We start from the raw sequence: 12868 nt of genomic DNA on the forward strand, positions 1-12868 counted from the left end.
CGGGGCGCCGCCCCCGCCCCCCGCCACCCCCCCCCCCCCCCGCCCCAGTTTATATACTGGGCATGATGTCACATGGTATGGAATACCCCTTCGGCCAGTTTGGGTCAACTGCCCTGGCTGTGTCCCCTCCCAACTTCTTGTGCCCCTCCAGCCTTCCTGCTGGCTGGGCATGAGAAGCTGAAAAGTCCTTGACTTAGTCTAAACACTGCTTAGCAACAACTGAAAACACCAGTGTGTTATCAACATTCTTCTACTAAATAAACACAGAACTCTACCAGCTACTAGAAAGAACATTAACTCTATCCCAGCTAAAAGCAGAACACAAGTTCTGCTCAGCTGGAAAGGCAGTGGCTGAGACATGGGTCTGAGGACGGGATGGGTGACCAGGAAACAAGAAAGACAGGAGAGGCGGTCGCTGGATGGCCGGCATGGAGGTGGAACCAAGCTCTGAGCCTTGGGCAACATTCACACTAACACAGCCATGCTGCTCCACTTTTGTGGCCCTGCCCTGGCCAAGCTCGCCCCACACTCACCAGTGCCAGTCGGATCTCTTTGTTTGAAGGCTGCAGTGATGCCGCTTCTCTGTAAATCTGCAACGCTTCTTCATACCGCCCCGTGTTGTAATACAGAGCCCCCAGCGGGGACAGGATTTCAGCCTTCCGGGATACCTTCAGTGCCCTGGAATTTGGGAAAAAGAGATGCTTTCAGGTGGTGGGAGGATCAAAGCAGAAAAGCAAAGTGTGGCTTGTGCTGGGACGGAGCAGCGAAGCTCTGCACCCTGCATGGCATGCTCATCCCATCCTGGGGAGCACAGATTTAAAGTCCCAGGGAGGGACGAGCATGCCCACAGCAGCAATCCCTCTGGCTACCTGAGAAGGGGAGAGGGCCACCTCCAAAGTACATCCAAGCACACAGCAGGGGTGGGGATGGCTGAGGGTGGCAGAGCCCAGGGAGCATAAACACAAATCAGGATGCCAAAAAGGAGGCAAAACCCCCCCACACCAGTCCACCCTGCTGCATACTGGGAGTCAGAGTCTGCCTCCTGCACATGGCTAGGAAGGGTCGGGGTTCCTGATGGTGCCGAGGTTTTGGTGCTGGGCTGTGCAGCAGTTATGGCTGTTACTGGTGCAGCACCCACAGACTGGCTTTGAGCAGGGTGGGAGTCATGCTAACAACCTGCTTACACCACCAAGAAACCTCTGACTTTGTTGTTAAGAGCATCCCCCAGCCAAAACCAGCAGGGTGTCTATCCTGGGGGCTTCGTAACAGTCCAGGGAAGTCAACACTGCCTGAGCCTGTGCTGCCTGTCCAAGCACTCCTGAAAAATAGCCAAATAAGCAAAGGTAAACCCAATTTCAAAAAGATGGAGAAGGAAGGGGAGGAAACCCAAACATGCACTGACAGATTCACATATCAGAGACAGGCCATACACGGGGAGGAGGGAAACCTCTGTCTCCCATCTGAAATTCTTACCGCTTGTACCACACTTCGGCCTCTTTGTTCTGTCCCAGGGAGCGGTGAAGCCTGCCCAGGTTCACCATGGCCACGTGGTGAGCGGGGCTCAGGTGGATGGCCTGCCTGTAGTGGGACACGGCTCGCTCGGGAGCCCCTGGAGAGGAGAACAACTGTTAAACCGGTGCCTCAGAAAAATCCTGTTGTGAACTCAGCACGCAGTAATGCTCTGGGTTTTCTTTCAGCTATTGCTGTGTGCGTGGGAGCCGTTTTGAGAAAGAAATTCTGCCTCAGCCTTTCGAGGGATTAAGTGTAAGGAAAAGTGCTGTCCAAATTAAGGTTTAGGCTCCCATATTCAGAGATGATCCTGAGAAATAGGTTTTCTAGGGGTGGGTTTTTGCAAGTCGAGGGTACAGTCACCAGAAGAAGACTCCTGACTGAAAGCACCCTCCCCTCACGCTGTGGGAGGATGCACCCCCCACGCTAAGGACAGAGCCCACCCCAGAGAGGGGGCTGGGGCGCGTGTCCCACCTCCCGGGAGAGCATCCTTCCACCCTGGCCCACTGGAGAGATGGGCAACGGAGACACAAGCCACCCAGTATTCCCCATAACCCCACCAGAGCCGCAAATAGTTTTCGGCTCTTTCCAAAACAGACTATTCCCTCTTTCTGGTGCGCTGGCCCTGCTCAGCCTCTGCACTGCTCAACAGGACTGGGAGTAGCTGCCAGTGACCAGCTGATTCCCACCTCGGGGCAAGAAATCCCAGACCAGAAGTGTCCAGGTGCCTATTTTGGAGCACACAGGCACCATCTCTGCGTTGCAGAGGAGCCATTGGGTGGCACTGCTTTGCTGTGCGAAAACGTCTACCAGTGCAAGGTCCCGCAGTCCATGACATCACCGAGCACCACAACAAAATACAACACCTTGCAAAAAAAGAAAGGTGCCAGACCGCTAGCCTAAATCGTGTATTTTTCTTTATCTAAATAATGGCTTTCCTCCAGAAGGATCGTGCAGTGCTCTCCTCAGGCAGGGCCTGCTGACTACCCGTTCCAGCATTTCAGCAATGCGAATATTGTATTTTAACCTCAGTGCTCGTTTAACTGGTTTGCACACTCTAGACCAGGTAATCTCCTGATGAAAACCGATATTCACAGGGCTTTGTCCACCAACAAAGCTTTTGAGTATTGGAAATTTTTAAGCCAAATCACTTCACAATGTATTTAATTCCATTTCTAGCTGGAAAGCAGAACTTGAAAACAGCCTGCGTGTGTTGGGGCACTGAACATATGCTGCCGTGGGAATTTTATTTTCATAGCTTTTCAGATCTAGTTTGGCTTTCCTGAGACTATCTATGCAACACAAAAGTAACATTGACACTTCCTGGCGTCTCCCTTACAGGAGAGAGGAAGGACATCTGTAGGGATATTTAGAAGCACTTAAGATTCATCCAAGGCCAACGACATATCGTTCAGGGTAGGACTTTTTCAAAACATCCAGCAGCAGCCTCGATCTTCTCCCACCACTGAGCAGGCAGATGTTTTTGAAAATCCTATCTACAAAACATCCCGGGAAGCAGCTGGCCGTGCACCTCCGTCCGTAAGTCAGCCAGTGCCTCCCCTGCTCAACACACAGGGGTAATGTGCATCGTTAAGGGAGACACATCGAGCGTCTGTGACCACTGCAGAGCTGTCTAGAGTTATGGCTCCCCAGAGCTGACACTTGCCGGAGGCTTGTCACACAAATCCCTGCAAGTTAATCGGCGTGGTGCTTCACAGCATCTCCCTGTGCCCACCAGGGAAGAGCGCAGCCTGTGACGGACTCGCTGCCAGCCGCTTCCTTCACGCCTTGTCGTGTCTCCAGGAGGGTTATTTACACATCATGCCCGAAGTATCAAAAGTCAGTGGGTTTTTTTTCCTGTTGTTTGTGTGTAGGGAAGTGTAGGAGTAAACCCGGAAAAGTTAGTTTTGACTTTGGCAGAACACATAAGTGCAAAAAAATAGAAGGTGCACTGCACTGCGTTTGAACCACAATTTTTGGCAGGAATAGGGCAGTTTATCTGGATTGGGAAGCAAAGATGAGTACAACATCAGAGTGAAATTACTGAAGACTTTTTATTATTTGCAAGGTTGAATTTTGCCAGGGCACAAATTCAGAACCTCAACCTCTGCCGCTAATGCCATGATGCCTTTATTTGATTACGAATACTCATTTTGGTTTCGTATTTATTTCACACTGGTACTACAGAAGAGCAATGGCTGAGCATCTGCTCAGGGGCAGGACAGGCAGCTGCAGCCTGACGGACACCATCACCCTTTCTTCCCAAGCACCACTGGAGCCAGGGACAGTGTGAAAGGGGCAGATGGGTAGCAACCCCGCACTTTAAGCCTAAAATATTTCATCACTGAGTGTCAGCTCTGTTCTGAAGGGACCAGGGTGAGACAGTAGTTTGGTTTCCACTAGTCATCTGTCAAATTTGGCCTTGCTTATAAAGCTGTCAATAAAGGCAGCAATTACAGCGGCTTTTTTGTTGTTGTTGTTATGTGGATGCCAGGAAGTACCAGAGTCCAGGGAAGTTGGATGGGAGCTAGGAGCCCAGAAAAGAAAGGCTTTGGATGTCATTATGGAGCTCCTGAGAAATCAATTCACCCCACAGTATCTTAGGTTTTGTTTTCACAGATGATTGTGGTTTAAAAGTCATGTTCGTTTTTATAGCGGTGGCACTCAACCTTTACAACGAGCTGCTTTGTCACCAAGTAGAGCTGCAAGTGCTCCAAAGACCCTAACGATCCACTTATGTGCCTGGGATTTGGTCTGATGTAGCCATGCTTTCCTGGAGAAACTGCAGTATTGTCAGGGTGCTGCCCAGCTCGAATTGAATAGGATAACTGCCGGTCCGAAGATGGTGAGAAACACTGAAGGAAATAGCCGGGCTGAATGCCATTGCTGCACAGTGCCTGCATTGATTACAAATTTCAGTACGCTGTGCCATCTCAGCAGCACAGGGATGTTTATTTCCAAGCTACAGTGGAGGCACATCTATTGCCTTGGAAGCTTTTGACACCCTTTTAAATGTGTACTGCTGAATAAAAATCAAAGCAAGTAAGGCAGAGGGGGAAAATCCCTTGCTCCTTCTCACTTACCGGTATCAACCAAGAAAACACCGTAGTTGTTATGCAGATCGGAGCTCTCTGGACAATTCTCTATGCCAGCCTTATAGACTTCCTCTGCTTCTTTAAGCCGTTCCTTAAAAGAGGAGATTTCTCAGCCGTGGCAGAAAGGGTGTCAGCACTATTTGCCGCATACCTGCATTTTGTGACAACTCCCTCGCTGCATGGTGAGCTCAGCCCACCCCGCCTTCTAGGAGGCCAAAATTTTACCCCATGGCATGGATGCGATATAGCTGCTGTCTGGTACGCCAGAGCAATTCAGACAGCTTTTCCCCATACATGTGCAATCGGAGCTACCTGTGAAACAAAAATAACAGCTGGAAAAGGTGGCTCCTGTGCAACGTCAGCAAGCACCCAGCTGGGAAACACAGCAGCAGGGGTCACGTTGGTTCTGTTGAGAAATATCTGTCATCTGGGAGCTGATATGTTTTAATTTCTTTAATGAGCATCTTGATGGCTAACTTTTCCCCTCTGGAGCTCTGCTGCTTGTTCCCTAAGCAGCAGGGAAAACACAAGGAATGAAAGCTTGGCGTGTGTGACAGCTGGGGGACGGGGAGCTCATGCAGGGGGATGACGAAAGCTGGAGGAGGATGGGGGGCAATGAAAGAGTGGGGAAAATCTGACAGATTCAGATTAAAACCAGGCATTGTCAATGCATGAGATGGAGCTCACTGGGATTGACAGGACGTGCCACTGCGCTAATTCCCAGATACAGTGAGCCCTTACATTTTGCACAGATTTCAAGGAGGTTTGTTGGTGCTGAGCATTTCTGGAAAATACAGATCTTTTCTTTGGGAACACCCTGCCTACAGAAAGTATCCCACTGGCTGGGCTCCATCTGGCCTGAGCTACAGGCAGCCTGGTCCTGAAATGAAAATAAGGTGTCTCGTTTGGATCAAATAGCAACTTAATAAGGTTTCCATTTCCTTCCAGCCAGCCAGTGCGTGCCCACTGCCTGCATGCTTGCTAGCATGGGTTATCATGGTCCTCCTCTCTCCCCTAACCTCACAACTCTGCTGTGGGGTGTATTTATGGAACAGCAGAGACAAGCACGGTGCAGAAGAGTGTCAGGCAAGCCTACAGCACCAAAGACTCTTTTTTCAATTCTTCCCTTTCCGTGGAGTGGCACAGCCCTACAGCAACAAACTCCACACCCAAGCGAAATCAGCCACCCAGGTCTCCACCAAGGAGCCACCAAGGCAGACCTCCTGCTTGGGACCTGAATCCACGTTGAAATAAGAGGTTGGTCCATTCCCAGTTATGGACTCTCCTCTCCTCAAGTCCTGCAAACCCCAGAGCCTCTGGGGCTTTCTCTGGATTTAAAGGGTGTACCTGACAGCAGCTTTTGCTCTGTAGCTGCTTAAATGTGTGGACTCCTTTCTCACCTCCTATTTCAGAACTGGAGAGCTGGAATTAATCGCATTGGAAGAGTATGACTTGATGAAAGCACACAGTTTGCCATGGTTAAGTGCTTTCACATTTACATGATAAAGGTCAGCCAGCAGAAAAGATAGTGTGTGATAAAACACAGAAACACATTTTTAAGAAGTGCTTAAGTTTGGACATTTTGGATATATTTATGTGAATTTGACATCATTATCCTGCGGGGTCAGGAAAAGTGTAGCAATCATCAGAATTGACTAAAATGAAGAGCAATTTTTTGAGAAAGCATCTGTGTCACTGAGACACTGACAACCATATTTTCAAAGCTTTCTGTATTAGTTTATTTCCCTCTGATTTTAATTTTCAGCCAAGGAATGTGGCTTTGTGTGCATGTATGTCAGTTTTCTTCATTTCATTTACTGATCATAAACCCAGTCTTTAAAGCATGGAAGGGCAGTGTTAAACTGGATTAGCAGTGTCCCACATCAAAACATTCACACTCACCAATATTGAGCACTTAGTATTTTTATCATGGTTGCATTGCTTTTTTGGCACCTAACGTCCTGACCCTGCATGCCTCAGGCTCAGCACAGAGCCTGGGATGATTTTGCTAACAAAGTGTTTGCATTAAGCCCAGTCAGAAACTGGGAAGGGTGGGACCAGCTTTTTGTGCCAGAGCTTTCCCCCTCACAGCCTCTCCTCTTCTTGGGAGAAATGCTCTAAGTTCATCAAGGCTTGATTCTCATTAACACTTAATAATGCCACTCCCAGACCTTCATGAAACATTAATCAACCTCACAAAATTCAGAAGATTGGCTTAAAAAATGTATGAGATTTTTATGATATTAAAAAAATTATGCATGTGAGGATCTCTCAGCTGAACTCCAGGGTTTTTCAGTCTGGTTATGCCTGTGTAGGCTCTCCTCTGCAGCTAAGTGGGTTAAAAAGTTTCTTTTTCTTAGTGTAGGCTGATATTATTACACACACACACACACAGGAATCACTTGAATCCAGAAACTAGGGCCTGAAAAGAGCCATTAAGTAGCTAGCACGAGATGGCTGATGAAACTGCAAGAGCTGGGAAGAAGATGCTGTTCAAGTGCATCAGAATAAATCCTGGGGAAGCTGTGTCACAGGAGTGTTGTGAAAACAGTGAACAAAATGTTTGATTTCTGGTATCAGCACCACTGCAGTGATCATGGAAAACAAGGAAAACAACAATACATTGTGACCGAGTTACGATACCAAGCAGAAAGAGCAGTAAGAAGGGCAAGCATTTATAAAAGGCACAAATAAGCCAAACTGTTTTATACAATGTGGCAGTGTTTTCTTCCATGCCGGCTCTGGCTTCAGAATCAACTATCAAGGAGATAAAAGGGCAATTACATCGAGTTACAGGCCAATTCCCCGGCACATGAGACACACCTCTTAGGAGCATTTTTTACAGGTGTAGAAAGGACAGACCTATAAGCCCTATCTCAGATTCATCACCTTTAAGATATGGGGGAACACGTTGTGTGGGACCAACCAAGGCAATCCTGGCACCATTTCACTGAGCCACGTCCACCATTTCCCCCTTCTTAGCCTTAGTGCAAAGCTGGAGGAGTGGCAGGTTGTCAAGGGCATGGTCACCTCATGCGAGTTATTTTAATGTGCCACTACAGCACTTCAGCCCCTTTCTATCACATCCCATCGAGAGGGAATCAGTTTGTGCTCCCTTCCCCAAAGTTCCATAGCAATGCTGTCCATGTAGCCTACGGCATACTGCCTGGCATCAGATACCCCTATAGCTGTGAGACAGACTCCGGGCCACAAGTAGACAGAAAAACAGGTTTGTAACATTTAGCCATTTTGGACACTATTGCTTGGACAAAGAGGAAAACCCAAAACCGAAAAATGGGGTCCTGTCATCATCCTTTGGTGTGAAAATGCCAAAACTTCTGCCTGTACCCCTCCAGGAAGCACACAGCACTAGGGCGTGATTCTGCAGCCCACAGCCACGGGCAGCAGCACCTATTTGTAGGACAGCCCCTACTGCCGTCACTAGGATGGGCGTGCAAGGCAGGAGCTGCACAATCAGGTAGTCATCTGCTGTGGCTGAACATGAGAAGGTGTTAAAAGCCTGCAGGAAATCGCTCTTTTCTGAGGAAATTGTACTATCTTTTTTCCCCTACCACTTACTCAATTCACAAGATGAACAATCTATACGTAAGAGTAGATGAATTATTGCTGGACTTACTAATGGCATTTGCTTTGGGCAGAAGGCCTCGGGACTCTATAATGGTTTTATTGCTCTGTTGACCTTACAATTGATTGTTCTAATTAATAATCTCAATTAATATTAAAACCAGGTATTACTGTAGAGGACTCATTTCCGACACTTACAGGAGACCCTTCATTGACAGGCTTATTCAAAACACAGCTCCCATTCAACGAGGCTCTTCCTTCAATTTATACACTATATTTCTAGGTCCCTGCAGCTGATATTGATAATATTCAAATATTTGAAAGTCACTTAAAAGGGAGAATAAAATAGCACATCTTTCAGTAATCCACATATATCATACGTGAGTTTTGCAGAGTGCCTACATCATTAAAGAAGCCTAAACCAGAACAAGACCTCTGCTTGTAGTTTTGCTGACATTTACCCACTTCCCTTACAAAGAGATTTCACTAACCCGCTTAATGGAAAACAGTGAAAGATGACACTCTTTTCGTTTGTCTGTATTTGCATTTGGCCATGTTTTAAGAAAGCTTTAGCACCCCGTGCTATGGAACAGTTAGATTTGAACCTTGGGGGAGAAAAAACCATCAGTTTTCAAAAAGTTTGCAGAGGTGTGCTGGAGCTGTATAGTTACAAGGACCTCTTCACCCACCCCCATAGCCCCATACTGGGGCCACTGGTTGTGGCCGCAGCCTGTGGGAGCAACACCCAAAGCACAGCATCCCTCATATGCTGCTACAGGCGTGGAGAAAAGCAGGGCTTGGTGGTCTCGACGTGGGCACCCACACTTTGTGGCTTCTTCTGAACTCAAGCTTTTTGTGCCTCAACTTCCCTTTCCCTCCATGGGGACAATATTTCACTTCACAGGGACCTTGTAGAAATAAACTACCTAACTACAGAGTAGGGAGAGCCCTGAGTAATGAGCATGGGGAACAAGCCTGAGAGGAAATGAGTAATCCTGCCTCCAGAGTGCAGCCTGGGCCGTGCGCAGTAAATAAGGCCTGGGGGCACATATTGAACAATGAGGTTAAATAAAATATTGAACAGCTGCTCATTAAGAGCAACGTAAAGCTAGCAAGCCTTCCCAGCCCCTCTATGTGATCACCTACCACGGTAATTAAGGGCCATATTCCAATGTGTGCGTGCAAGGGGCAGAATTTGGGCTGCAGAGGCCACCTGGTTTCTGACATTTCCTAGCTCTGGAGTGATTTATTATGAAATCTTAAGGTGTAGGCGTGTGTGTCTGAGGGGGAAGCGCTTGCCTGTTCTGCTGTCACAACATTCAAGGTGCAATGGATTAAGACTTCGCCATAGACGCGGGGAGCTGCAGAGAGGGTATTTACTCACAACTTCAACAGTGATTTAATTCAGAGCCACATCATGTGGGTGTAATTACTCACTGCAAATGAGTTGCCTCCCATCTTGAAAAAGTCATCTCTAAAGCAGCCCAAGTGCTCTCTGCAGACAGCCGCAGACCCACGCGTGCCACCGCACGTGTGCAAGGCGAGGGTGCTCCGCTGGGACGCACAGGAGGTGATGCGGCTGCGGCAGCAGTGCATGCACACATGCAGAAGGCACGAGAGTTCAAGTGATGCCCGTTACCTGTTCAGCTAGCAGCGAGGCCAGGCTTGAGTAAGCATCTGCGAACTCTGGGCCATACTTAATGGAGTCCCGCAGTAAGATTACAGCTTCCTCCTTCTTCCCTTGGGACCTGCAGCACAGGGAAGGAGGGAAAAAAAGAAAGAAACATTCTTGTAAGCACATGTTTAGGTCATCCCACTGATTAACTACTTTAAAGAGATGTGAAAGTTCCCAACTTGACCTTTTCAACAAAGACGAAATGATTCACTCGTGCTTCCTCTCCACAGCGTGCATACCCAGCACCTCTTTGGCCCATCGCTGTTTCCATATGTTATTCTCAGGGGTTGGGAGGACATCGGCTTTAATGAATCTGCTGTTTGGTCTGCTATTCTGGTGATTGTCATACTGAGCACTATGCAATGATCCCAGTGAACACAAAACACCCCCAAAACAGTATTCCTCAACCCCACACACTGAGGAGTAAAAAGTATTTTATTTTGGCTATCAGGCAAGCAGTACAGGCCACATGCTCTGTCTGTTGAGTCATAACCACTAGATCTTGTAAAATTCTCCAGTCCTACTGTACATCTCCTCTCAATATTTCTCTTTATGGCAAATACATCAAATTCTGCCCCATTCATCCCATCAGAAATTAAGGATACATGAAGAACAAGATAGCAAAAGTGTCTGCAGGCATGAAGTACTGCACAAGACCCTTCCAGCAATGTCCTTGGGAAGTCACATGCCCTATAGGAAGGGATGCTGTCAGGGTAACACCGCGTTTGCAATCAGCTTCTGGAGGTCTGGCCCCAGTCATGTCACTGAGGCACTGACTGAGCTGGCAACAGGACATTTGCTCTCACCAGCCCTGCTCTCACATCAGTAGGTTGGAGACACCAAAACATTTGCATTTCCTTAAAAAAATTCCTGCAGACTCTTTGCATGTTCCTAGACAGCAAGTGTTGTTATAGATCCACTTTTGACTTAGTTAAATTAATACTTTGAAATTAAAATATCACTAAGTTAAATCTGCCTGGGATCTCTAAATAATTCCTTAGCAAGTGGATCATTAGGCTAGAGGAGTCTGTTCTCAGATCCTAAGGATTATGAGATAGGTAGCTGAGAGATGGCTATGCTGATGAGCTAGGCTTTTTCCAGTGTTGCTCTGCATTTACTGCCATGGAAAACGGAAAAGGTTTCTTGAACAAAAATCTAAGGATGTTTATTTATTTGAGCTACAATTTCTCCAGTATTGCTCTGTATTTCTTTCCTTGGAAAAATGAGAAGGTTTCCTGAACAAACATCTAAGGATGTTTAGCTGGACTGGAACAACATTTTCCTTGTGTTGGGTGTACAAAGAATATGAATAGCAGGGCTTACAAAAAGAAACAAAGGGCTCTGGGACACAGAAAATATGTGAACACCTTGCTGCTTTGGCCTTAGATTTCATCTGAGTGACATGGTCAAGTAACCAGATCTTGTTTATAAGGTGCAAATTTCAGCTGATAATATATGTGGCTTTGCAGACTTTTCCCCTTTCTAGTTGTGTAACTGGAAGAGTATTTTGCCTGTGCATTAAGCTAAGTAAAACCAGTTGTGCTAGTCTTTTTCTTCTTCCAGTGGTGTTCCATATAAATTACACGAATGAAGCAAAAACAAATAAAGAACCACTTTTCTCCTGAACTAATTAAAGACTAGCTAGCTTGTCAATTTATAGAACTTTTGGATCCCTTGGCTGGAGTTTCATGACACACTTTTATAAATCAAAAACAGATGACTGCTTTATAAAGGTATTGATGTTTGGCAAAAAAAATTTAGGAAATGCCAGCTACAGAAATAAAAGGATTAAGTGATCCACTCAGCAGCAGTAAAAGTTCCCATTAACCACAAGCATGCACTCTGAACATGGAGCAGCCCTCTTAATTACCCTTTTTTATAAAATGGCCTTTTTTTTCCCCGTTTGATCCAAGAACAATGTTTGTCTCCTGAAAGTGGGGCTAGAGAGGGAAAGATTATGGCGTCTTTTTATGTGACAGACTGAATTATATTAAAAAAAGCAGATCCAGTAGTTTCTCAGAGGACTCAGGCCTGCAAGATACCAAGTGCTCTGGCCAAGCACTTAAACGCGTACTTGATTTTTATGTATGCAAGTTGAAAATTAATTACTGACTGAAGTGCTTTCCTGGATCAAGGCCAATGCTTTGCAGGATCATGGCCGTCGCTTATATCAGTCTCATGCAATTTGGGAGAGTGCAGAGCATTGGAAGAACAGTCCGATACACTAATTTACTGTAAACTGGGGATCTGGAGCAGGAAAAGCTAGGTAATGTATACTTTTGCTGTGACAGAGAGAGGAACAAATTCAACTGACATGAGGAGTCTATGATCACTTAATCCAATTTTTCCCCAAATTATCTTGCCTTACAATGCCCTCTCCTGACTCCCTCTTCCACTCGAGTCCCCAGCCTCCCCTCTACAATCAGCATGTCTGAGCCAAGAGCAAGGAACAGCTCTTTCCACCAGGAGCATCTCTTCCATATTTTTGCAAGTGCCCTGCAGTTGGAGAAGCATCAGCTTAAACCATCCCACAGAAGTCTGGTGATGCATGGGTCTGTGTGTGGGCTGTTAGCACTGGAGCAAATTTCATTTGCAACAGAAAAAGTAACCTAGGAATTACTGCTCTAGAGGACTTTTTAACTTTCAAGATTTGTTTTATTTTGTGAAGTTAGTTTGACTGCATTAAAGCCAGAACTCAAACAAGGGCTCCACAACTGTTCTGAACATCTCATCTTGGTTTCACACCATAATCCAAGGGGAGCTTGCAGTGTCTAACTCCAACTGTATGAAAGGAAGCCTCTAAGCCTGCTCAACTCCCTAGTTTAAAACTGATTCAGATAATTTAGATGCATTCCTTTGCCATTCATCTATACCATGTGGATGACACCAAAGTGGGGGAGTGGGCAATATTCTGCACATCAGGGATGCTTTTCAGAGGGACCGGGTCTAATGGGAACCTCAGGAAGTTCAACAAAAGTCCTGCAAGTCCTGCACCCGGAGTGGG

The 12868-nt window shown here is 46.6% G+C and overlaps 1 protein-coding gene across 1 annotated transcript in view; it reads right to left on the reverse strand.

Annotated features, from left to right (window-relative positions):
• TMTC1 (transmembrane and tetratricopeptide repeat containing 1) overlaps nucleotides 1-12868 on the reverse strand; it is a 129476-nt gene that overhangs the window by 4030 nt on the left and 112578 nt on the right. Inside the window, exons 12-15 of the mRNA XM_010566218.1 lie at nucleotides 9829-9937; nucleotides 4593-4695; nucleotides 1474-1609; nucleotides 534-678 (exon numbers count right to left, since the gene is read on the reverse strand). Coding sequence (XP_010564520.1) covers nucleotides 534-678; nucleotides 1474-1609; nucleotides 4593-4695; nucleotides 9829-9937 — 493 coding nt within the window. The remainder of the gene's footprint in view (nucleotides 1-533; nucleotides 679-1473; nucleotides 1610-4592; nucleotides 4696-9828; nucleotides 9938-12868) is intronic.

The sequence above is a fragment of the Haliaeetus leucocephalus genome, unplaced genomic scaffold (assembly GCF_000737465.1).
Source record: "Haliaeetus leucocephalus isolate CR32 unplaced genomic scaffold, Haliaeetus_leucocephalus-4.0 Scaffold206, whole genome shotgun sequence".
Lineage (NCBI taxonomy): Eukaryota > Metazoa > Chordata > Aves > Accipitriformes > Accipitridae > Haliaeetus > Haliaeetus leucocephalus.